Genomic DNA, 27,753 nt, shown 5'->3' on the forward strand with positions numbered 1-27,753 from the left:
AAGCAAGGCACTAAGCAACCCAGTGAGATTCTGTCTCTAAATAAAATATAAAATAGGACTGGGGATGTGGCTCAGTGGTCGAGTGCCCATGAGTTCAATCCCCAGCACACTCCCCCCTGAAAAAAAATACACAGGCACCCTACAACATTACTGAGATTTGAAAAAATTAGGCTAAGTAACAGAATCTAGACAAACATCATATATTATATTACATGAAATATCCAGAATACAGGCATAAATCTCTAGCAATAGAAAACATTGATGGTTTCTACAGGCTGATGGCAGGGGGAAAATGAAGAGTATCAGTATAATTTGCATTGGGGTTTCCTTCTTGGGTGATGAAAATGTTCTAGAAGTAGATAGTGCTGATCGTTCAGCAACATTGTGAATTTATTAAATACAATTGAAATGTTTACTTTAAAATGGCTGATTTTACATTTTATGAATTTCATCTCAATTAAAAAAAATCAAAGGGAAGAATATGGCAGACTGGCTCTGCATGAACTTAGGCAGCCAATGATGAATAATTTGATGCTTACACAAAAAAAAATCCTATGCATTATAGAAATTATGGAATTCGTGTTCCTATGGTGATCAGTTCAGATAGCATTTGAAACATTACCTGATGTTTCATTCTTGGAATAGGAATGACACTTCAGTGAAATTCAAATGTGAATAAATTAAATGAACTGCTTTAGTCATTTTGTATTTGGATTGACTAGCTTCTGAAAAATATGGCTCCCTATCTTCATGTAGTTGGTTAGCCTGTTAACATAATCATTGACTATCTCATGGTCACTCATGCTGAGTGATATCTGAATATTGTAATTAAATTGTATATTGAGGTAATACACAAAACAAAACAAAACCATAAGAACCACACACAATCTGTTCAAGCCAAAACTTTTACCATGTCATCTATATCTCTGGAGATCCCAGCAGGACTTCTCAGAGTTAGCATTGCCTTTTTGTTCAATTTGAGCTCTGCTCAGGTTTTAATTAATTTTGCTTACATACAAATCTTATTCTGTAGAGTAGAATGGCCAACAAGCAAACAAATCCCCAAACAACTACTCCCTTTACATACAATCCATGCCTTGTAAACATCCACTGTTTCTAAATTATTTGCTCAGTTTTAATCAAGTCACCACACTTAAAAACTCAACTTGAATTTGACTTTAAAATATCATTAATATTCCAATGTTGAACCTCGCATAATGTGGGGAGCCAACATTCAACACTCTTGGAGATCCTAGGAAGACCCAGTCAAGACAAAACTCTTTCCTACCACAGCCCAAGAATCTTGATTTGAAAAATCCTGAGCCTCCTAATTAGAAAAGGGATAGCAATTTTAACTGTTAATAATGAGATAGTCTGGCATTAGAATAAATTCTGATTTCTTTTCTTTGAGCACCCTAATTGCTAAGTTTATTTTGTCTCCTAAGAGTAAAGAATCTTTTAAAGACTCTTTAATCTGATTAAATTTGAAAAAACTTTTAACCTTGGTGGATATCTGCCGTATTATTAAAAACAGACGAATGGTCTCTGTCCATCCTTATCATTTTTTTTTTGTATCTCCATTAGGTTAAATTTCATAAGGGAAAAGATGGGCATAGGCTCCATTAGTTTTTTTTTTTTAATCTGTATCTGGAAACAAAGAGTTTTAGGTTTCTTCTCAGATTGGTGTCCTTTGAATAAACTTTGCCTTGGGTCATTCATTGCCTATAAGAACTTTCCTTGTTTATATATATACTTTGTTCTAATTCAGTCTCCAGTATTTTCCCTTCTCTTTCCTTCCTCTCCACTGTGTTCTTTTTCCTGTACTCTATTAATCTTTTTGATCTTTACTTACAGTGGTTTTTAAAATTAGTGTATTCTGGATGTACATGATGATGAGATTCACTGTGGTATATTCATATATGTACACAGGAAAGTTAAGTCAGATTCATTCCACTGATTTTCCTGATCCCTCCTCCCTTTCTTTGATTCCCGATTGTCTACTCCTCTGATCTTACTTTTATTCTTTTTTTTAAATCTACCTCTCCACTTATTTTGGATTAGCTTCTACATATCAGAGAAAACATTTGACCTTTGACTTTTTGGAAGTGGCTATTTCACTTACAGTCTGCAATTTTTCTTTGTAGTTGAGTAATGCTCCATTGTGCATTACTCAATGATGAATGGATATTTTCTTTATCTATTTATCAGCTATTGTGACTTGTGCTATTATAAACATTGACGTGGCTGTGTCACTGTAGTATGCTGATTTTATATCCTATTGACTGATATATACTGAGGAGTAGGATAGCTGCATCACATGGTGTTTCCATTCCTAGTTTTTTGAGGACTCTCCATACTGCTTTCCACAGGGTTGCACCAATTTGTAGTCCCATCAGCAATGTTGGAGTGTACCCTATTCCCCACATCCTTGCCAGCATTTATTGTTACTCATATTCTTGATAATTGTCATTCTGACTAGAGTGAGATGAAACTGAGATTTAGTTTTAATTTGCATTTCTCTAATTGCTAGAGATGTTGTACATTTTTTCTTAAATTTGTGGGCCATTTATATTTCTTTTAAGAAGTATCTATATAATTCCTTTGCTTATTTACTCATTTGGTTATTAAAGTCAACACCCACCAATCAATCATGTTCCTTTACTCCAATGATGAATCTTCTGAAAAAAAAATTAGGAAAACTATCCCATTCACAATTGTCTAAAAACCAAAACCAAAACCAAAACAAAACAACAACAACAAAAAACAATGACGACAACCTAAAAACCAAAAAACCAAAACCAAAACCATGGGAATTAATCTAACAAAAGAGGTAAAGGACCTTTACAAGGAAAGCTCTCCCATGTTCTTGGATAGGTAGAGTTAATATTGTCAAGATGACCATACTACCAAAAGTGCTCTACAGATTTAATGCAATTCCTATGAAAATTCCAATGACATTCTTCATAGAAATAGAAAAAGCCATCATGAAATTCATTTGGAAAAATAGGAGACCCAGAATAGCTAAAGCAAGCCTTGGTGAGAAAAAGCAAAGCAGGAAGCATTGATCTATCAGACCTCAAATTATACTACAGAGATATAGTAACAATAACAGCATGGTACTGGCATCAACATAGGCATGAAGACAAATTGGAATAGAATACAGGACAAAGAGACAAATCTTTATAAATACAGCTCTTATACTAGACAAAGGTGACAAAAGCATGATGGAGAAAAGCTAGCCTCTTCAACAAAAGCTGCTGGGAAACTGGAAATCCATATGTAGTAGAATGAAATTTAACCCCTATCTTTCACCCTGCACAAAACTCAACTCAAAGTGGGTCAATTAAAAACTTAGGCATTAGACCAGAAACCCTGTACCTGCTTGATGAAAATGTAGGCCCAACCCTTCGATATGTTGGCTCAGGAAATAACTTCCTTAACAAGACCCTTAAAGTGCAAGCAGTAAAATAAAAAAAAATCAATAAATTGGATGGCATCAAATTAAAAAGCCTACTCAACACAAAGTAAACAATCAAGAGCATGAAGAGAGAATCTACAGAATGGGAGAAAATCTTTGCCACCAGCTCCTCAAGGCATTAATATCCAAGATATACAAGGAATCCAAAATACTTATTTTATCTTGTTATTAAAACTCTGGCTATTGGAGACAGCTTCCCTTTAAATATTTCCACTAAAAATGTGTCAGTTTGGATGGCTTAGCCATTAGATTGTATGATATACTCAAGCAACATTTTGGACCAACTATTTCCAGGTTCTCAAGTTTGTCTTAGTTTAAAACTAAATCTATACTTCTTCCAGGTCAGGCTCCTATTTCTTACATGTATTTATGATATAACTCAAATTTATGTACTCATCTTTTAAAATGGCATAATTTCACCAAGGATAATTTAGAATTACAGAGGCCATTTGTGAACCACTGATGTTACCAAATTAGGATAAACTTTATTCCTACAATATGAACACCTTTGCCAGGGGCAAAGCTGCCCAGATGGCAGAACTCATTGAAGTCACACAGTTTATCAATGAGAAAGAAGTGGGTTAATATATGTATTGATAGTAGATATACTTTTGGTTTAGGCCATGATTTTGAATTGCTTTGGGAAATAATGAGGGGTTCTTAACTCAGTAGGAAGCCCAGTTAACAGTGGTTAGTACTTAAAAGAACTTTTAAGTGCTTTAATGCCTTCTAAGGAAGTAGATAGTATAAAAGTAGGAGCTCAAACACAAGGAGATGATATAGAGGCTAAAGAAAATTTGTGATCTGATATCATGCTAGATGGGTAGTTCTCATTAAGATTATAGCCCTATTAAATCCCAAGAGACTAAATCTTTAGTTTAAAAGCAGTTTGAAGCTGTTACTGTAGAATGCCAGTGATCAGCTACAGAAAAAGATAAAGATGTACTGAGAGAAATCTGATGTAATTTGGTTTGTCAGCTAGCAATCCAATAATAATAGCACCAAAGGACCTCAAATGGAAAATTGCAAAAATTTTACATGAAATTATCCACCACTGTTGCTATGGTTTGAATGTGTTTCCACCAAAATCCAGGTTGAAATTTAATTCCAAATTAATATATATGCTGTATATATTTCCATATTCTTAATATTGTTCTTTGTATCCTTAATCATTTACTAGCAAGTGTCCAATACCTTGTTATTTAGTTGTGAACTCGTTAAAGGAATCAACCATAATTTTTTGTATCTGTTTTTGTACACATTTTTTTTTTTTATAGCCACACTAATTCCTTAGGTTCCACTTTCTTAAAATCAATCAGTTTGTTTCTTTGGTTCAACTACCAGGTGAATTTACAGATGACAATGCGCTAATAAGCCAGAGAGATGGAAATCCAAAATCCCCTATGAGCTCAGTCCTAAATAGGAGGTTCTTATCTCCACTGCTGTTTGTAACTAAACTTTAACAGAAATAGAACTAATAAGAGAACTAGTGGGGCTGGGGATGTGGCTCAAGTGGTAGCGTGCTCACCTAGCGTACGTGAGGCACTGGGTTCGATTCTCGGCACCACATAAAAATAAAATAAAGATACTGTATCCACCTAAAAACTGAAAAATAAGTACAAAAAAAAAAAAAAAAGGGAGAGAGAACTAGTGTCAGATGTGGTGGTGAATGCCTGTAATCCCAGTGGCTTGGGAGGCTGAGACAGGAGGACTGTGAGTTTAAAACTGGCCTCAGCAATTTAGCAAGGCTCTAAGCAACTTAGTGAGACTCTGTCTCAGAATTAAAAAAAATAAAATGCTGAGGTTCAATCCTTGCTAAGGAAAAAAAAAAAGAGAGAGAGAGAGAGAACAAGAGAACTAGAAAATAAAGGTATATTATTTGTAGGCTATCTTATTTTTATAGATCTTACAAGTACTTCTCTTCTGTTTTAGATCTGCATAATGATCTTACCACTATAAAATGTTCTATTTAGCACAAATGAGCAACAACAAAATGTTAGAACATATCTGACAGGCTCCAGGGGTATTTTGGCCAGAAATAATTCCCAAGTATCTCCCAGTAGCTGGTATTGGATTTGCAGTATAAAATTTTTGACTACTACATGCAAACTCAACATGAACTTATTTTTGTTTCTTTGTTTTGGTACTAAGGATTGAATCCTGGATGCTTTACCATTGAGCTATATTCATATCTCCTCCCACCCCTTTCTGCATTTCAAACAGGGTCTTTCTAAATCGTCAAGGCTGACCTCAAATGTCTTCTTTCCTCAGCCTCCCAAGTCTCTGGGTTTAGAGGCATGTGCCACTGTACCCACTTGGACTGAAATACATTATCTTGGCAAACTGATGCTTGTGCTTTTAGGAGATTCCTGGACATTATCCAGGTTCCACTTTAGCCTAAATCTTATTCTATAGGTCGGTTGCTCAGATTGGGGATGAAGTTCTATTCTTTTAGCTTTAGATTCTCCTGGCTCCTGGTTAAGAAAAAGATCATAAATTCTGACCATAATCTTTTTCACATTTGTGTAACATGACTCAGATGTGTGATATCCACAGTCTTAAATGCTACTATACAACTGCTCTTTCATTAGATGATTCAATAAATGATCATCCAACAATGAAACTGAAAAACTTCATATTTCAACAGCATTCCCAAGATACTTCATATACTATTGTGGTACTTCAAGTAGGAGTGAAGATGTGGACTGATCACATTCCTAGATGTTAATAGCCTATCTTTTAACTCAAGCTGAAGAATGATCATAAGGGAACTCTGGTACCCGAAAACATCTATAAATTCGAAGCTTACTATCTTCATTAGCATAACATTATTATTCCTCTGTCTTCATCAACTCAACTTTATGATACCAGAAAACTCTTCCTTTGAAGATAACAGTTGTAAATAACCTTATTGTTCATCCTAGAAACTTTTGGAACAATTCATCAACTCTTAAATGAAAACTATCAAAAGACAGTTTATATACCAAGACTACAAACTGCTTGCCTTGCTCTTACCATCAATCCTGAATGATTATATTATGATCCTTATCCAATGCTAATCAAGACTCCATACTGTTTTAATCGGAACTTCAAAATCTTGTAAATATCCTGATCTTATCCTTTCCTTCCTGAGAGTCTGACTTCAAGACTAAGACTCCCTTACTACAATAAGAATAAACTCAGTTTTTTCATTACTGAAACCATTTTTAAGGAGTCAAAGTGACCTCTTCCTTTGACAAAGTTACCAAAGTTATCTCTTTCACTTTTTAATATTTATTTTTTAGTTGTAGTTGGACACAATATCTTGATTTATTTATTTTTATGAGGTACTGGGGATTGAACCCAGGGCCTCACATGTGCTAGGCGAGTGCTCTACCACTGAGCCACAACCCCAGCACCCAAAGTTATATCTTTATTAAATGATATAGATAAATTCTATTAAGTTCTAACTTTTTTCCTTTTTCTAGGATCAACTGATATATTGTGCTAACACATTTTGATATATGTTGAAAAGCTGATTATACTTTTCTTTATGTTGGTTACAATTTGGAAAAGTCTTTCTTGAGGATAGTTAATTCAGTAAATAAGTGAAAAAAGAAAGTGAAGGAATAAGAAGAATTCATCCCCATGAACATAGGAAACTCAGAGATATCATCAAAGAATCATACCTGAGCTGACTCTAAATGAATAAGTAAGAGTTTTCCAAGAAAACAAGGGAATAGACAGTTTATGTAGGGGGAAAGTTCTCAAAGGAACAGAAGCAGAAATTCGCACTGAGAAAGTGAAGAATTACTGATAGGTTCTATCGAACTGCAATATGGTAGCTCATGGCAAAGGAAGAAAAATGGGGAAATAAAAATAGCCTAAATAAGCAATGGGGGTATTATATTAAGAAGTTTTCAGGAAGAACAGCTTATGGTGCTGAAAGGTTTGGGTGTGGCCACAGGTATGGATATGAGTCAAGATGGAATTGGAAGAAAAGACCATAAACCACAGAACTCATAAAACTATGCATTATGATGTTGAAGAGGCTCCCTAAATGGAACTAAGTGGCAATCTGTGCCATCCACATGACTATTTCATCCTAAGAAAACAGGATAGGAAAAAATTGAACCATCATGATGTCCATCCATCCAAAGTGATTGTTAGCCAACAAGCCAGTAACAGAATTATTGAAATGAAAGACATTTCTAACAACCCAAAGAGCCATGGTAGAAGTGAAAGAAAGTTCCAAAGAATCTTTCATCAGTAAGAAACAATTTTTATTTTTACTTACCATAAGCACCACCAATGGCTCATCACCATTTCAGGATCAACAATAAATGGAAATTTTATACCGATCATCAGAAAATGTTGCTTTAAAGTTAATTATCTGTATTGTTTAATTTTAGTGAACTTTCAATCATTATTCTTCTGACCCTTAGATTTCTCAAACTAAGGTATTAGGGATTGTGGGATTTAATACATCATTAAAGAGCATCCCTCAAATTCACTTATCTGTCACTTATTTCTAGAAGGTAAAAAACTGAATATTCACATTGATGCAAGTGAAAACTTCTGAAAGGATAATATTAAACAATCTTCTTTTATTTATTTAATTATTCATTTACTTTTGTGGGTGCTGGGCAATTTTAACCCAGGGCCTCTCACATGCTAGGAAAACATTCCATCACTAAGATACACCCAAAGCCCTGCATTTATTTTTAAAATAAAAAATTAATATTTAAATTTATTATTTTTTAAAATTTAATAAGTAAACAATATAAAGGTCTTTAGAAAACAATTACAACGTGGGTAATTGTCCCAGTGTTTGAAGCTAAGTTAACAGATCTACAATACAGAAATGAGAATAAAACAGATTTTTACCCATTTGAAATTCTCCAATTACTATCTGATTGTGAAATAATACTGACACTCTATAAGAAATATAAGCCATTCCATTTGCTAAAGCTCCCAATAGTGTAGGTATCCTGTAGACCCATTTCAGTGTGGACCACTTGTACTTCTCTTGATAAAGATCAGGAAAAATATGGGATGATGTCAGTAAGCTATTAAGTAACAGAAAACAATTATAAAATATATATATATATATATATATATATATATATATATATATATATATATATATATATTATCATTTATCCAGAGTTTTATCCTGGGAGCCCAAAACATTTATGGGAAAACTTTCAATATGACATAATTACAGGACATAGTAAAGGAAAAGCTATTTGTAGTTTATTTTTTATAAAATAGGAAAATAAATAATATACAAAATTAAATGACTGTTAATTTAATCCAATTAATGATCAAACCAAAAAGCAAAATAAGGATGCTTTACTATTGTTTCAGGATACTACATTTTAAAACTGTACCTGCCAGGCACAGTGGTGTACACCTGTAATCTCAGCTACTAGAAAAGCTGAGGCAGGAGGATTCCAAGTTTGAGGGCAGTCTGGGCAACTTAGCCAGACCCTGTCTCAAAAAAACCCCCCAAAACAAAAAACAAACAAACAAACAAAAAACCCAAACACCCAAAAAACAAAACAAAATGAAAAAAACCCAAAAATAAAAAACAAAAATTTCTAAAAAACAACAACAAAAAAAGGGCTGAGGATATAGCTCAGTGATAGGCAAGTAGCACTTACCTAGAATGTGCGAGGCCCTGGGTTCAATCCCCAGTACTGCAAAACAGACAAACAAAAAATCCCCACAAAAACATTTTGCCTGTTGAAGATAAAATCTCTCAGGAATTCATATTCACAAAATGATTATCATGTACCCTCTTAAAAGTCACATATATTCTTTTTTTTTTTTAAGTTAGCCTCCTTTTATGGATTTACTTCACTATATTATTTTTAGGCAGTCTGTTTTCAAATAACTTTGTGTCAGTGAAGCAATTAAAGGGGGTATCATCTTAAGGTCAGAGCGGAGTTCATTTCTACCTATTAGAAATGCATCATTGTTCTGCTGAAAATCAATTGGATTAAAGAAATATTCATTTAATAGTGATATTAATATTTTAGAAGGTAAAAAACTGAATATTCATATTGATACAAACTTCTCTTATTGCTCTTCTTCATTCTTTAATCAAAATGTTATTTTTAGCATTATTTTCTGTTGAACCATAATTTCTAGTTCAGTAGCCTGCCACAAATGATGAAATACTCACTGGCTCTGAGAATGTTCTCTTTGCTGCTGCACCTGGACTGGACCTGCAGAGAGAGCATAAACTCAGTAATTCAGAGCTTATAATATAAATGGCCAAATATGCAAATTCAACGGGCAAGCTCCTGAGGTCTAGGAGCAAAGGTTTTATATATCTCAGATTTTATAGCATATTAATAAAAATGTTACATTTGTTCCATATATATCTTAATTCATCCTTACTTTATGTAAAGACTGACTTCCAGAAAAAACTGCAGGCACAGTATTACAAACTGGACAGAGATAAAACCAAAGGTAATATTTTGTTAATGTGTATTTGAAATCAATATTGTTGGACCTCCATAATCATTGGTTTCACATTCATGAATTCAATAAACTATAAACCAGAAATATATATAAAAAACTATCTGTACTGAACATATACAGACTTTTTTCTTGTCATTATTCCCTAATCAATATAGTATAGCAATTATATTTATGTAGTATATATACTGTATTAGGTATCATAAGTAATATAAAGATGATTTAAAGTATATGGGAAGATTGCATAGGTTATATGTGAATACTATGCCACAGTATGTAAAAGACTTGAGTAGTAGAATTTGCTATCCATGAGGGTTTTGAAACTCTTTCCCCAAGAATACTGAGGAATGAATTTATATGAAAAAATTAAAGTTATTTCATAGTTGTGAATACAAACCTTTAATTTTAAAGCATTTAGCATATCTCTTGACCAGAGTAATGATATAATTCAAGAAATAAAGTAAAACATTCTATTGTAGTTATTTTTATTATATATATGTTAATGAGGGGAAATAGAAAAATCCTCATGTACAACATTTACCATTGATTTAATAGCTGTTGTGATTTGTTGATTATAATAATTTATTATAATTATACGTTGGTTATAAAAGATGCTTCTATTGAAAATTAATTAATTCATTTATTTGTCAGCTCTCAATTATGTTTCTAATTTAATAAAAAACCCTTATGTTCTGACTCAATATTAAGGTCAAAGTGGAACATTCTTTTAAAGGTTTCAAAACATTCAAGGACCATGTTGGATGGCATTAACATTGTTGTTAATGTTAGATATAACTGTATTAAAGCTCTATACCTCTTTTTCCCACTCCACAGGAGCTTGCCCCAAGTGGATATGTATACAACAAATTAATTTCTATAGCTTAAAGCAATCTACTATTATATGAAACAACTTATGAAAGGAATGTTGTAACTTAGGGTGGGTTATGGTTGTCCTCCCCTGAAAAAAACTGTTAATGTTTAAAGAAATAAGAATAAAAAATGTCACAAAATACAGACGGGGGATGGGGGGGTAGGGAAAAAAATCACACACACATACACACACAAAAAAGAAAGAAAGAGAAAATAATTTCAAATGTTAAAGTTATTCTCTTTTGGCCCAGATTGTTTTTACTAGTTTTCAATAAACTATAATGAAGAAGCTGATCAGAAAGATAAAACTCTTATATTCTTCTACTTGGAAGTCTAATTGAAGAACAATTCTGGACCAAATGGGAAAGAAATTAATGAATCTTAAGGGAAAAAGAAATACAGAGAAAATGACAAAAAGAAAAGAAAAGGAAGAAAGAGAGGTGGAGAGAGTAAATCTAGATAATAGAAAAGAAGGTATGGGTTAATAGAAGGGGACAATATGTAAATGGAAAATGTTCTGCTAATTTCTTACTAAAAATTCATACCAAGAGGGTAAGAATGACTAATGAACTTGCTGAAAAAGAAATAAGCAAGTTACCATACTATGGAATGAAAATAAGTGTTAACTATACCACTACAGCTTTAAAGGAGAAAAGAAACACATACTAACAAACAAATTAATAGACAAGTTTAATAAAGAGAGAAACTACTTTTTAAAAAGTGATTCAAAGAACACAAGAGAAAGCTCAAAGTGTGAGAGAAAAATCTGGGAGAGAGAAAGAAAAGAAAGAGGAAAATGTTGAAAGACAAAAAACAGTTTAAAGAAGTCAAATGGAAGTCAAGAAAGTCTTCAACAAGATGTGAAACAGAAGGAGCCCAAATCCATAGCGCAAAGCAATGTTTGCGAATGGAAAGTAGCTCCTTTGATCAGTAATAGTTACTCTTAAGTCGAAGCCTCTATTCCTCCAGAGTTCATCTTTAAGCCCTTCCAATCTAGAGTGGAGCTAGTGTATGGATAGAAACAAGAGATTTACAATGAACAGAGCAGTTCAGATGAGTAGTTAAAACGTCTCATAAAATGTTCCAACAGATTTACATAATGCCAATTATATACATTAGATAATGTATATAATGGAAATGGTGGTGAAGAACCAGCTGTTTTTTTTACCAAAACAACAACATAATACCCTCTTCTCCCCTAGGTGGCTTAAAAATTAAATAACAAAGAAATCATTTATAACATGAATTTAATAAACCTGTATTGCTTTGTGACAATCCAGTTTAGAATTATTTTTTCCAAATAGCTTTAGAGGAGACATTTGGATGATGAAAACAATTCAATTCTCTGAATATGAGCATTTATCAGGGTTTGTAATATGCCAAGAGTAGTAGAACCAATGTTTTCTCATTTATGTTACATTGACTATATAGCCAGATTTGAGGGAAATCACTTAAAATATGTGCGTGTATGTATGTATGTATATATGTATATACTGAGGATTGAACAGGGGTACTTTACCACTGAGCTACATCCACAGCCGTTTATTTTGAGACAGGGTCTCATTAAGTTGCCCAGTTTGGTCTCAAAATTGCAATTCTCCTGCCTCAGCCTCCCGAGTAGCTGGGATTATAGGCTTGAGGGAAATCACTTTTGAAATTAATGACTATGAAATTTTCTTTACTTTAGTGATTTTAGCACATATATATTTAGAAAAGCACGAGGAAAATTCTTCTTTAAAAAACTTTATCATTTACGCATTCACCAAATGATATACTATGAACCTGATCATATTTATAAAAATTACTTAATTTCATAAAATCTTTTTATATGCTCATAATGTAATAGGATTTACTTGAAAGAATAAAGAAGCAACTATTACTCTTGTTCTCACATCTAGGAACTATAAGGAAGGAAACACATAGGTCTGTCTTAAGTTTTATGGTTCGTTGTTTTTTTTTTTTTCTTTATGTTACACTGGCTTTAATCAGTGGGGGGAAAAAGGAAAGTCTGAAAAGCAAACAAAACCAAACCAAAACCCTGAGATTTTGGCCTAATATCAAATTTGTCAGGGATTAAAATGAAGGACTGAATGAAGGGTATGGTATAAGATTACTCAATACTGTATTCTTTTGGGTCATGTTCTTTTACTACAGTTAACATCTGACTGATTTTATGGTGCTGACAAAAAAATTCCCCTTTCAATTGGAATCAAAACTAAAATAACATGTAGCTATAGTACATTATATTAAAGTCAATGGAGGAAATGAAAAACATAAGAGACTTACTGAAAACACCAGTATTTATTTTCTAATCAAGAGTGCTTTGAGGCATCAAATAATTCATTTCAACATATGTTTACATATAATTTTTGCTGAAGATCACATTGTCTATTAGGAAATATTAAGATATGAAACAGAAAACAAAAGGGGGGAAAGCACATAATAAATGGTAAGGAAGAAAAATGAAAATGCCTTAAAAAAAAGCTGAGAACAATTTAACAAACAACCACAATCTTTAGATACAGTTAGAGAAATCACTTACCTTATGCTTAGGTCATAATAAGAATAGCACAGTGTTTAAAGTCAGCTCTTCATTATGGGAGGTACAATTGAAAGCCATAGGTTATAATAACATGAACTGCTACACGGAAATCAAGATTTTTTTCAGCCCAACATGAAAAGCTAACTCTTATGGGAGAACTTTCAACTTATGTTTAATGCGACATGAAGGACAACTGAGAATATAGACATAAAAACACACTAAAACATAAATCTCATACCAAAAAGGGAGAGATGGCTCAATCTCTCAGGACACAGATTTCATGTGATCATAGTTTGTGACATATAAGGGTAGGCACATCACTCTAACAACAGTGAAAGAAGCATGCATAAAGTATACTCATCCATTTACCTTTTACCCTCTACCCCACTCATACACAAACAAGCCCACCAAGATACAGGGAAAGAATGTAGTGCCAAGCTGTTATGAAGAAAGCAGGACACACGGAAGCACAGCAGTGGTCATGTGATTTGAGAGGTGTTCTTCCCTTAAACCATCCCATCACCATGCTTATTTTAAAGAAGCCAGGAAAAAGATCCCCTTTCAATGCTGCAGTAGCTACGAGCCCCCAGCATGAAGCTAGTGTGTGGAATTTTGATCACCGTTCCCTGCGATGTCAGGGGCTCTCCAGTGGAAGCCAGATGTGTAACAGCAGTTAGTGGGGATACAAATGTATGAATAACAAACATCCTTTTCCTTCTGCATTTCACAGAAGTAAGAGGAGAGAAACAAATAAAATAAAACCCATGTTAAAGATAGGTTCATAACAAGATAATATATAAATATTAAAATGAAGATCACATTTGATTGCTGGTTAACACAACTCAGGTTTCACAAAAACTACCTCTATTTGCTGCTCACCAGGCTAATTCATATTCTTTTTCTTGTAAATGCTACACAGTATAGTCCATATGAAAAAATTTTGAGCAATTGGTCAGATGGGGTCCAAGTCAAGAACAAAAGTCATCCTCTTTGATGTACATTAAGAAAAATCTATTTTTAGCATGATTTTACTGACCAATAATCACATTTTAAATTAGAAATTAAAATTCTATGTGTTTGATTACCTATGCAAACTGAGAAGTTCTAATATTTTAAATTCTTTTTTTACATTGTTAAAACTAAAAAAACAACCAAAAAAGTTTATCTATTTGGAAATGAAATTCCTTACATACTTTACTCTAACTTACTTAACATGGGCTCTTCTTGTCACTAACAGGGTTATATCAATTCACCAGAAAACATTTCAACATTGCTTTCCTATTATTGATGACAGTTGTTAACTTCATCTAGTTTATATTCTTTGTATAAGATGAACTTTAATTCATATGGGCATCTCAAAATTTAATTAGAAGTTCTGTAACTATTCAAAGATGCTGTATTTATTTTACCATTTTCTCTCCCTCATTTTATTCTTAGCAGGTCAACATAGTTTGACCTTCCCTACAGAATGGCTTCAGTATTTTAGGCTATGAGTTTCTTCCATAATCTTGGTTTCCTCATGGGAAATAAAAAAAATTATTGTGGAGCTCAAAGAAGATAATGTATGCACCACTGACTTGAAGTAATAAAGATGGAAATGAAAGTCAGTAGTTATGATCAGGGGATCCACTCATATTTGTAAGATAACTATACATCCTCCTCATTACAATTTCCTCATTGGCTCAAAATTGAGACAAGCTCTTATTTTTGACCCCACAAAAGGGGGAAAAACCCAATAGGGATTGGCCAGTACTTTTCTGAAATGTCATAGTCATGACCACAGGTAGAAATGCAAGTCACGTAATCTATTATAGGACAAAGTCTGAACCAGTTCATCTAGAAAATGCCTTGCATTCTTGAGCTTTTAAACTCTAGAATACACTGTTGTTTATTTCCTGATCCAAATTCTACTTGTCCTTTTAGATCTCAGCTTAGATTATATCAGTTGCAAAAAATATTTAAAAAATCCTGAATCAGAAATATCTTCTTTTTCTAAACTCTTTTGAACATTGTTGAGCTATAATTACCATAAAACTCAGTCATTTTAAATGAGTTAAATTGATGACATTTAATGAATTCATGTGGTTGGGCCACCATCACAACAATTTGGTTTAAATTTCCCTAAATTCTCTTAACTTTTATCTTGCAGTACTAGGGATTGAATTCAGGGAGCTTCTTTCACTGAGCTACATCCCCAGCCCTATTTATTTTTTATTTTGCAGCAGGGTCTCGCTAAGTTGTCCAGACTGGCCTGAAATTTGCAATCCTTCTGTCTCAGTCTTCCGAGTAGCTGGGATTACAGGTGAGAGCCACAGTGCCCAGCTCCTGAAATTCTTAAAGCATCTTATTTAAACCTCTACTAATTTATCATAGTTACTTATATAAAATTTATTGATATGAGCCCCACATAGACTGTAGGTTTATACCTTTAATTCATTTTATATTTCCCACTATGTCAAATAGTTCTTTGTACATAGCAAACAGTTACTAAATCTGAATGTTTATTTTATGTTAATTATTCTTTTCAATTTGAGCAGATGGGAATAATTTCTGTTAATATAAGTATGATTGGAGCCATTTCTATAGTATGTAAAGCTGTTTTACTGCTCACAAAGGATTTTTGCTTATTTGAGACTGATAGTATTAAGATATATAACATGAAAAGTGAGTGAATTATAGCTAAGAGATATCTGATACCTTATAGAAAGATCAAGAATTTAGGAAACACATAAAGAAACATGGTTATTTAAAAAAGTTATAAGAACTTTAGGGTTAAAAAATTCTGCTTTACTTGCTCTTTTCCCATTGGCTTAGATGATTAATTAAATGGTATAATCATTTAATAGTCATCACATTTAAAACCCTTAACCAAAGGTAAACACACACACACACACACACACACACACGTGCCTGTGTGTGCACATGTGCACACACACACATCCATAATTAATCTTTGAAATTTTAGTCATCTATGTACTATCTATATAATAACATAAGCCTATGCAGGCACAGAGACAATATTTATAAGTAAAACAATTTTTAAATCTTATTCAGAGGACAATTCTTGAATGTTTTCCTACTGTTATATAAACTTTTATTACTTTAAATTTCACTGTTTTCCTAAATCCTGGGTTAATGTGAAAAATTCTTCTTTTTCATATTAACTTCTTCTAAAAATGCTAAAACTGTGGAGGCAACACATCTAATGAAGTGAATGATAATTACAACTGAAAACCAAAGCTTATTTATGTTCCACTATCAGTAAATTGATTACTTATTTGTACTTAAAGGGAATATTGTAGTACTAAAATATATGTATGGCATACCTAAGAATAGAATTGGTTATTTTCATGCTTCCAGAAAATGTTAATTTGATAACTTAATTTGATGATTAGTAGTGATTAATGGTGAATAGTCTTAATGTATTGCCTAAATTTTCTAAACAGAGTCACTCTCAGTGACCTGTAGAAACTGCAAGTCCTGCTAGGCCTGGTGGCGTACACCTGTAATCCCAGGAACTGGGGAGGCTGAGGCAGTTCAAGGCCCACCCTCAGCAACTCAGAAAGGCCCTAAACAACTTAGTGAGACCCTGTCTCAAAATATAAAATAAAAAGGCTGGGAACATGGTTCAGTGGTAAAGTGTCCCTGGGTTCAATCCCTAGGACCAAACAAACAAAACCCTGCAAATCCCAGCCTGGTCTCCCTTTGGTACCAATATTTTTGATTTGGTATTTGTTCTGAGAACTTTAATGTTGATCATAAGTATAAAAATGAATATGCTACCTGGCTAAATAATTATTTTAGAGCTATATGAAATGTTTTTGACTAGCAGGAATTTCAGATTATTCATGACAATATTTCCCAACCTTTGATGAATAATTGATTATTTTATAAAGTAGTTTGTCCTCATTCTAGAGGTTAGCAGTCAGGGATTATTACTGGTTTTAGGTAACACAGTAAGGTAGTAATAGAATTTAGCCCTTTTGACTTTCAAACTTAATTGTCTTTGAAGCCAGAATTAGACAGGCAGTCAGTATAGATAGGTAAATCGAGTCAAGTCAGATCAAGGAGGCCAATTTTGAGTGAGTCTGGGAAGTTAGAGACTGTCTCCTGAGGGATTGAAATGTTAATTGCTTCAGAGCCCTTCCTCCACCCTTATCAAGAACCTGCCCCTGCTCCAACCTGTTGCCAAGGTAATCTGTCCCAGGAGAATCTGTCCCTACTCCATCCTACCCTTCCCCCTTCAGCCCACCAGTTTCCCACCTTTGGGCCATCCCATCAAGCATTCCTGGGCCTTGTTATGTAAGCAGGAAGGAGAAAGAGAAGGGGGAAAACAAAGGAAGCCTATGAAAAATAAAAAGGGCAGAACACCTCATCTCTTGGTATACCAGGATACAAGCTATGGCCCCTTTCTCCCTCCCGGGAAAAGTCTATGTTACCCCTTTTTAAATAAACCCTGCTTTATTTAAAAATATGCTTGCCTCAGTGTGCTTCTCTATTGTTCAAACTTCAATATGTGGGGAAGCAGGACTCTTCACTGATAACCAGTGGTATGGTCTTTATACCAGTAGTTGACCCTATCTTTCCAATTTACTAAAGACAATCATTGCATTTCTTGTTTTTTATTATATATTTTTTATTTGTTCTAATTAGTTATTCTACCTGACAGTAGAATGCATTTTCATACATCATATATAAATTGAGTTTAACTTCTGGTTGTACATGTTGTAGAATCATATCAATCATGTAGTTATATATGCACATAGGATAATAATGTTTGATTTATTCTACTACCTTTCCTACCCCGATACCTCTCTTCTCCTGTCACTCCCCTCTGCCTAATGCAAAGAAACACTATTCTTCCCTAACACCCCGGCTTCCTTATCGTGAATTAACATCCTCATATCAGAGAAAACATTTGGCCTTTGGTTTTTTAGGATTGGCTTATTTTGTTTACCTTGATAGTCTCCACTTCTATCCATTTACTGGCAAAATCATTGCATTTCTAATGAGACCTCCTGAATTTCCATTGCCTCTTTGCTCCTGAGTATTTCTCTTAGTACAGAGAAGCACTGAATAGGAATGTGTATAAAGTGAAGGAAAACTGGTATAATCAAAGATATTTTGTGGAGCAGCACTCTGAGCCGCCTAGGTTTGAATCTTGGTTCCATCAATATTAGCTGTGAAATAATGTCTGAGTCATAATCTTTCTAGGCCTTTATTTCCTTATGTATAAACTGAATATAACAATAAAATCTATTTATACTCAGATAAATTATAAAAAAATAGTGTATATAAATGTTTCTTTAGAAAAGTATCTCAGAGTGAAAGTATTATGAGTGTTAGTAATTACATTATTACTAGTATTATACTTTTCTCTGGATGACATTCTGAATCTGTAATAAAAATGTTGAGTTTTTTTTTGTGATTTTTGGCAACTCTCATAAGTAAGATCAAGTAAGATTACTTTATGTAAGGCCTGACCTGTATCAAAAGTGTTAAAAATACTAATTAAGAGATAGATGCTAAAGGATAAATATGACCAATAATATAAAAATCTGAAATATTGAACATCATGATTATTATGCATTTTCTGGAACTTCTAGAAGAAAGTTGCACTGGTTTTCATTAAACGTGAGTTTGAAAATACTGAGTTTCAGGGCTGGAGTTGTGGCTCTGTAGCAGAGCATGTGCCTTGCATATGTGAGGCACTGGGTTCGATCATCAGCACCACATAAAAATAAACAAAATAAAGATATTGTGTCCATCTAAAAATTTAAAAAAATACTGAGTTTCTAGTTTCTAGTCTTCTTGGTTTTCATTATTGAGTGTCTCATCATATCACTTATTCATTCATAAAAGAAGAAAAACTAATGCTTCTACAGAGTATAGTAGTTTTCCTTTATAATATACCATTATTTTCCTTTTTAGTATGTTTTTATTTATAGTTTACCATTGCTTCCCTTTCTAAATCAAAGGCTGCAAAGTCATTATTGGTTGAAAAAGTAGTGACTCTTATTTCTCTAAATGCTTAACTTCCACTAAAAAGGCACATAGAAGATATATAAATGAGATAATCATTAATATGGCCCATTTAATCCAAAAGAAGATTTAAAACATGCACACATATGAACCATTAGAAATATTAAAATGAATTTGCAGATTGATCAACTGATTAATAACAGGGAAAAAGTCAATTACATTGCCAATTGGATATAATTTGCATTTCTATAAAATATGAACATTATCTGTATACCACAACTTATGGTAGTGCAATAGCTCTGAAAATAAAAGGAAGAGAGGTGATTCAGAGAGTCCCAAACAGTACAGCCAGTAATAATTTTTTTTATTAAAAATTATTTTTTTTTAGTTGTAGTTGGACACAGTACCTTTATTTTTATTTGCTTTTATTTTTTGTGGTGCTGAGGATCGAACCCAGCGCCTTGCAGTGCTAGGGGAGTGCTCTACCTCTGAGCTACAACCTCAGCCCCAAGAGCCAGTGATCTTTTTGTCTGTTTCAAACTCTTGCATAATTTTATCTGACAACTCTATGGCTTGGGAGTACCTGACAGAATTTACGTCTGTTAATTGATTCTAGTTTTAGAGTTTGTTCCAATTATATACCTTGATTTCAAAGATTGTATGTAATACCTCTTACAGTCACTTTAAATAGACTGCAGTCTTTGTTTTTACTGCAATATTATAAATGTAGTTTATCATATTAAAAATGGAATGAATTTATGAAAATACATTATTATTTTAAAAGTTCAACTTAAAATATAATTTCAAATGCTAAATACATAACATTTTTTTTTGTGTGTGTGTGTGTGTGTGTATGTGGTGATGGGGATTGAACTCAGAGTCTTGCACATGCTAAGCAGGTTCTCTATCACTAAGCTACTACACAGCTCCAAAACACATTTTTGCAGTTTTCTTTTTCATAAAGTCTGATGAAAACTCAGTTTGGTTATTAATCTTATCTTGTCAAGATTCAACCAAGAGTAAGTCCTAAGGGAAAGTCCTATTAAAATCAAAGAACTGTAATATAAAAGATAACTATATGATCCTTGTGTTACTATGGAATTCAAGCACTACATTTTTTTTTTTTTTGGATAAGACATTTTAGACATCTTTAATCCAAAAGGAGAAAGGTAAATAATGATGTACAAGAAAAAGTCTGAAGAAGGAAAATTCTTTCTTAGAACATTGATTTTGGGTATTTTGGGGTACTAGAAATGGAATCCAGGGTACTCTGTCACTGAGTAGCATACCCATCACTTTTTATTTTGAGATAGGGCCTCCTTAAATTGTCCAGGTTGTCCTTGAATTTATAATCCTCCTGCCTCAATTTCCTGAGTCACTGGGATTCAGGTATGCACAACCATGTTTGGCTTCTTAAAGCATTGTTAAATTTGAACTTATATGTAGTTAGAGTTGTTTCATCCACTTTAATTTCATTAAAAATTTGCATTTGCTCCATCCATACTCCCTCATACTAGTGTAAATTCACATTCATATAACTTATTCCCAGCATTATCAAGATAAGTCAGATTATTTTAGATGTTTGTAAATTGTTTTTCAATATAAGCTGTATACCTGTATATCCAGAGGCATGAACTAATTTGATCTCTTAAAGCTAAAGTCTTAAATTATTTAATTTTATAAGCATTAGTTTTCACATCAACAAAATTTCAGAAGAACAATACTATTCATTTATTGAACAAATACTTCTTGAATACGCACCCAATGCTAGGGTCTGATCTAGAAGCAGGGTAAGCATAAATAAGACCTTGGAATTTACATTCTGAAAGAAGACAGCTAGTTAGCAATTTAGCAAGTATATAAATAGGCTAGTTTCTGATAGCAAGAAGTGTTATAAAAAAAAAACCAAAACTCAGTAATGGGATAAAAAGTGACTAGGGACAGGATACAGCTATTAGACAAGAGTTCTCTGAATAAGTATTATTTTAGACCTGAGACAGTCAGATGAATATCAAGGGATTAGAACTGCCAAGGCTGAGGGAACAGCTTAGTACTGTGCAAAAGGCTCAAATGTTGGTTGAGTTCCTAACTTCTATGATTATTGTTGAGAACAAAACTAATGCAGGTAGAATGTTTATAACTACACCTGACACAAATGTTACTGTGATGATAACAATAGGGGTAATAGTAATAACTATTAAGATTATTACACCAACTACCAATTTCTAGATCCTAGAACTACTTTCCTCAATCTCTATTGATCTAGAACTGTTTGCAATCTCTTCCAAATACAAAGAAACTGTTGTGATTGGTCAGAAAGGCCAAAGATTGGTAACAAAAGGAGACACAGATAGTATTTAGACTTATGGTTTTATCAAAGCAGTATAAAAAAAGGTCTTTTGGGAAAATCTGATATTTCCTAAAAATTAACAAAGGTATCTATGATTAAAGAGAATATAGGAATTGGACACATACACCAATAATTCTAGCTACTTAGAAGGCTAAGGCATGAGGATTACACATTTGAATACAGCCTGGGAAACTTATTGAGACCCTATCTCAAAAAAAATGGCTGGTGGTATAACTCAGTGGTAAAGCATCCCTGGGTTCAATCCCCAGTACTAGGGATGGGGTGGGAGAGAAAGAATATAGGGATTAGGGATATAGTTCAGCAGCAGAATCCAGCATGCATGAAGCCCTGGGTTTGATCCCAGCACTGTAATTTAAACTACACACACACACACACACACACACACTTTTTTGTTGTTGTTTATTCAAGTTTTACTATAAATAAATTTTTGCATAAAAACTCTTGTGGTAGCATATTACAGTTGACCCACTTGTTAGTATTTTCCAAATAGCTGGATCTGTACTTTGAAATGTTGAGGCATTTCAAAATTTATGGGAAGATAAATCACATGGCATTCAATAATCACCAAACTAGTAAAAGTTTATTCATAAATAATTTCTATTTTTAGCAATCATTAACAACCAAACCCAAAATATATTGAGATGCTTTGATTCATTGTTTGTGCTTTTTGTTTCCTTTAAATTCCTGTTTTGTTTGATTTGATTTCCTGTGTATTTCTCCCACAGATTTATGACACATGGCTTGGTCAGGGTCAGCCAGGGTAGTTTTGGGATATTTTCTTTGCTTTTGGGTTAGTTTATTTTATTGCTCTCTCGGCACAACAAATAGGAAACTGGTCAGAAATGTGTGTGTATACCATATCTCTTTCTCTACATATGATTTGTGTATTTATAAATGCAACACACACATACACATTTTTGTGTATGTGCATATTCTATCCCCACTAGCACTTACAAAATATTAAAGTGGTACTATAAACCAGTTGATTATTTTAAAGATAAATTGAAGCAACTAGACATGGTAGTGTATATATGCAATCCCAGCAACTTGGAAGGTTGAATGGCAAGTTCCAGGTCAGCCTGGGCAATTTTAGCATGACTTTGTCTGGAAATAAAAAATGAAAGGGCTGGGGATAAAGCTATGTGTTCAAATATGTTCTATTAACAGATATATCATTGTGTTTTTAGAAATGTAAATAATTGCCAAGGATGGCTGTGATTACCAAAGAGTTGGTACTGCCCTAAGCCATGCCTCAAGGATCTACACATATTTGTTATGATTACACTGGTTTATGGGCATTATACCTACAAATCCGTTAGCTTAGATTTCTCAAATTCAGAATTTGAGATAATCTAAAAAGCCTATCATACTCTTTATTCTAGAAACAAATACAATGCCAATATTTTCAACCCATATTTTTAGATATAAGTATCTATTGAATTGAGAGTGCTGTTAAATTTTGAATTGCTGTCCTAGGTAGTTTCACCATGAACTCTTTTGCTTTTTCTACCCCTCTCAGGGTTGTCTGAGATAGCTTTGCTGTGTCTTGTATAGCTCAGGTGATATAATGAGTAATACAATCAAGTCAAATTGCAGAAACTCATTCAGCAAAGATTTTCAACTCAAAACTCTTCCATGTCAGCTATTAAAACTTTTCCACAATTCTTCAATGATAATTCTTTCTCCTATATATGTTTTTTATTCTCTATTTACCTTATATTCTCTATAGAATTCCTTACTTTTTTCTCTTTCTCCAATTCACCATCCTATTTCTTCCTGTTTAAATGTTAACAACAATTAACTTGGGAGGAATTCAAGCATGTTTTTTTTTTTTTTTAATTTCTTCTTTGCATACCTATTTTTTTTACTGAAAATATGAAAAACAAGACAAAGTATAATTAAAATGAAAGAAAAATAGAAAATGCTATTGAATTTGACAATGTTTGATTTTTTTTTAAAATTCTACAATTCCAAACTTTTACTGTAGGCTTACTCTGCTCAAATATATTATTTGCTCAAATCAATGTTACTCAAGTGTTGATAGATCTAGTCTGAACCATGAACACATATATATCTGTGATAAGATACTTGGGATCAGTTCACTGCCTATTGTCATGGAACAGCTGTGAAGTTCACTGACTTCACTGTGGACTCATCATATATAAACAGTCTGTAGACAGGGTCACTGCATGATTTAAATTTTGTGGGTTTTTTGGGTACAGGGGGATTTGACTCAGGGGCACTTGACCACTGAGCCACATCTCCAGCCCTATTTTATATTTTATTTAGAGACCAGGTCTCACTGAATTGCTTAGCACCTCATTTTTGCTGAGGCTGGCTTTGAACTTTTGATCCTCCTGTCTCAGCCTCCCAAGCTGCTAGGATTATAGGCATGTTCCACTTTGCCCGACTGATATAGAATTTTTATCCCTGGAAAAGATATTCTTAATTACACTGCTGGTGGGAGTGCAAATTGGTGCAGCCAATTTGGAAAGCAGTATGGAGATTCATTGGAAAGGAATGGAACCACCATTTGACCCAGCTGTTCCTCTTCTCGGACTATACCCAAAGGACATAAAAACAGCATACTACAGAGACACAGCCACATCAATGAATATAGCAGCACAATTCACAATAGCTAGACTGTGGAGCCAACCTAGATGCCCTTCAATGGATGAATGGATAAAAAAATGTGGCATATATACACAATGGAATATTACTCAGCACTAAAAAATAATAAGATCATGGCATTTACAGGGAAATGAATGGCATTAGAGCAGATTATGCTAAGTGAAGTTAGCCAATCCCCAAAAACACAAATGCAGAATGTTTTCTCTGATATAAAGGAAGTGTCTCAAAATGGAGAAGAGAGGAAAAGCATGAGAAGATTATCTCTACATAGGGAAGAGAGGTGGGAGGGAAAGAAAGGGAGAAAGGGAATTGCATGGATGGTGGAAAGGGACCCTCATTGTTATACAAAATACACGTATAAAGATGTGAGGAAAAAAAAATGAATAGCGCTATCTTAGATTAGGTAGAGAGAAGTGATGGGAGGGGAGGGGAGGGGCTGGGGAGACAGGAAGGATAGTAGAATGAAACAGACATTATTATTACTGTGTGTATATATGTGAATGCATGACCAATGTGATTCTGCAACCTGTATACTTAGAAAAATGAGATATTGTATCCCATGTGATTCAAGTATATGATATGTTAAGGTCATTGTACTGTCATGTGTAACTAATTAAAACAAATAAAAAATGTGGAAAAAAAGATATTCTTAATTTATTTATAGTAGTTGTATCCAGAGTATATCTTCAGATTCCTGTGAACTATATGACCTAGAATTTTGGCACAGTATATTGGAACATTAAAGCTATTCCATGCTATTTCTTTAAAGCACACTGAGGCATATACATTTACTTTAACAATAATTAATACGATTCATCTTCTTTCTCAGTGGCTCAAATGGGCTACCATTTGCTGAAAAGGGAAAGGTAAATGAAGAGAAACAGCTAGAGATAAAAATATTGGGTGATTCCTAATGGGAAAAACACTACCATAACTACCATCACCACCACCATACACACACACAGACACAGACACACAGACACATAGAAAAAAAGCACAAGAAAAAATGAATGAGAGTAAGTTGGTGAATGTAAATGAGGTAATAAATAATGGAATGGGGCTTCTTATAGATTATTCTCTTCTTCACACTTCTTCAACTTTCCAACTACAAGGCAGAACTTTAAAACAACTATCATTGCTGATCTGAAATTATCTCTTAAACCCAAATGGGCAATATTCAAAAAGCGTACCTTATAAAATTTGAGAAGATATATATATGTGTAAAAGAAAAGATAAAAAGATAGACATTTTGACTCACATCGTAGCTAATCTTAAAGAGCTATAGCAGGGCTGGCGTTGTGGCTCAGTGGTAGAGCGCTCGCCTAAAACGTGTGAGGCACAGGGTTTGATCCTCAGCACCACATAAAAATAAATAAATAAAATAAAGGTATGTGTCCATCTACAACTAAAAAATAAATAAAAAAGAGCTATTGCAAAATTTCTTTGTGGGTAGCGTGTTTTATTTGTTTGTTTTTCTTTTGTGGTGTGGGGGATAAACCCAGGGCCTCACACATGCAAGGCAAGTGCTCTACCACTAAGCCATTTCCCCAGCTCAAAAGGATGTTTTAAAAGGAAGTTAAAGAGATTTCAGACACAGCTTAAAGAAAATGATTATGATTATGAGTATAATATTTACATCTTCAAGGATATATGACTCTGTAAAAAAAACATAATAGTTGGGCTGGGATGTGGCTCAAATGGTAACACGCTCGCCTGGCATGCGCCGGGTGCTGGGTTCGGCCCTCAGCACCACATAAAATAAAATAAAGATGTTGTGTCCACCAAAAACTGAAAAATAGATATTAAAAAATTCTCTCTCTCTCTCTCTTTAAAAAAAAAACACGTAATAGTAGATAGCTCTAGCTGAGGAACGTTTTGGGCTAGAATCTTGAAACAAACTTAGTTATGTCTAAAAGTTAGGTAACTGCAAGTGATAAGACAATGACATATTTGGATGGAAAAAGTGATACTTACATGCCCAAGAGCACTTTAAAGATGCTACTATCAGGGATGTGGTGTACTTCAGCATATTGTGTGCCTTGCATGCTTGAGGCCCTAGGTTTATTTTTGGGAGAGCTGAGGGAAGCTACTATCTATAACAGTGAGAATAGTGACTTATAATAATGAGAATGACTATAGTTTTCTTTTATTCCTTATGTTGACAGAAGTCCAGCTGATAGACAAGGACAAGCATGTGGGGAACATTTTTAGTATTTGCTATTAGCAAATATTTACAGAATTCTGTCAAGTTTCCAATATATCCAAATGTTCCATAAACAGATATGTCATTGTGTGTTCAGAGATGCAAATAATTGCTAAGTATAGGTGTGTTTACCAAAGAATCAGTATTGCTATTGAGACCCTTGCTAAATAGTGGCAGCTGAGGTTAAACAAATAACACTAGATTATTTTGGCCTGTCCTTTTGTTACAGAACAGTAGCCTTCCAAGAAACTGATGCACTGCAAAGACCCTCTCTTCAAACCCCGATTCTTGCAATCAAGTCAAAGATTTCAAACATGTCATTCAGAATAACAGGAATGAGTTTATTGAAGGGACAGGAAAAGGCAAAGGGAGATTCTCAAGGGAGAGAGTGGGTCCTCTCAGACACACAGAGAGGACCTCTCCTGCACTCCAGTTCTATTGGGGATCCCAGAGGACTTTCCAGAGAGTCCTGCCCAGATCCACCTCTTGACTTTTGACTGATACCAGGGTGACATCAGACTTTCAAGTCCCCACTGTCATGGCCACTCTAGGTCATCTTGGTTCATGCTGCCTGGTTCTAATTGGATTCTTAACCATATACTCTTACAGACTTTATGATTAGGAAGAACTATCCTTTTCTCCCAGAGTTTCAGGATTTGGTCACAAAAGTCCTGGGTTTCTTTTATCAACATTATTTTGGGCCTGCATTTCTCTTGCAGTTAAAAGGTAGTTTGCTGAGGAAGGTAACATATCCTGTTCACTTGGCCAGGCAGGACTTCAGTCAAATTGCTTCTTGGAAAAGAAAGCATGTGGGGGGTCAGCACAGTGGGTCCATTTTATAGAATTATTCTCTTAACCTTGTGTTCCCACCATCCTCATCTGTTTGTCCCCTGACACTTTGAACTCTTGGACTGTTCTATGTGAATCTAAAACTGATTAACTGGTATAGTTTTTGATGAACTTGGCATGTATAAGGGAAATGAATGACAGAGGTTAATTAGATAATTTTAAGTTTCTGGTTTATAATATTTTTTGTATGTTTAAACTTCATTAGCCTACATATCAATAGTTGGAGTAACTAAGAGTTGTATGATTAATCACTACACGTAAATAAATTCTTTGGGAAAATTTTGATACAAATTAAGCAAAACTTAGTTAACTCATGGCCTTGGAAAACAGTTTAAGAATTAAGGATTAAATGACAAATT

The 27,753-nt window shown here is 33.8% G+C and overlaps 1 protein-coding gene across 17 annotated transcripts in view; it reads right to left on the bottom strand.

The window, feature by feature from the left end:
- The window catches only part of Gphn (gephyrin), a 602,369-nt gene that overhangs the window by 148,387 nt on the left and 426,229 nt on the right, over positions 1-27,753 (bottom strand). For 10 of the 17 annotated variants that reach the window (XM_058584570.1, XM_058584575.1, XM_058584569.1 and 7 more), the window contains one exon: positions 9,648-9,690. In XM_058584570.1, the coding sequence (XP_058440553.1) occupies positions 9,648-9,690 (43 nt within the window). Of the gene's footprint in view, positions 1-9,123; positions 9,160-9,647; positions 9,691-27,753 lie in introns of all 17 variants that reach the window. The other 7 variants (XM_058584564.1, XM_058584567.1, XM_058584560.1 and 4 more) reach the window with 1 other exon arrangement.

This window comes from Marmota monax, unplaced genomic scaffold (assembly GCF_021218885.2).
Source record: "Marmota monax isolate L192 unplaced genomic scaffold, Marmota_monax_Labrador192_F-V1.1 WCK01_AAM20220418_F8-fsc00001, whole genome shotgun sequence".
In the NCBI taxonomy this organism is placed as follows: Eukaryota; Metazoa; Chordata; class Mammalia; order Rodentia; family Sciuridae; genus Marmota; species Marmota monax.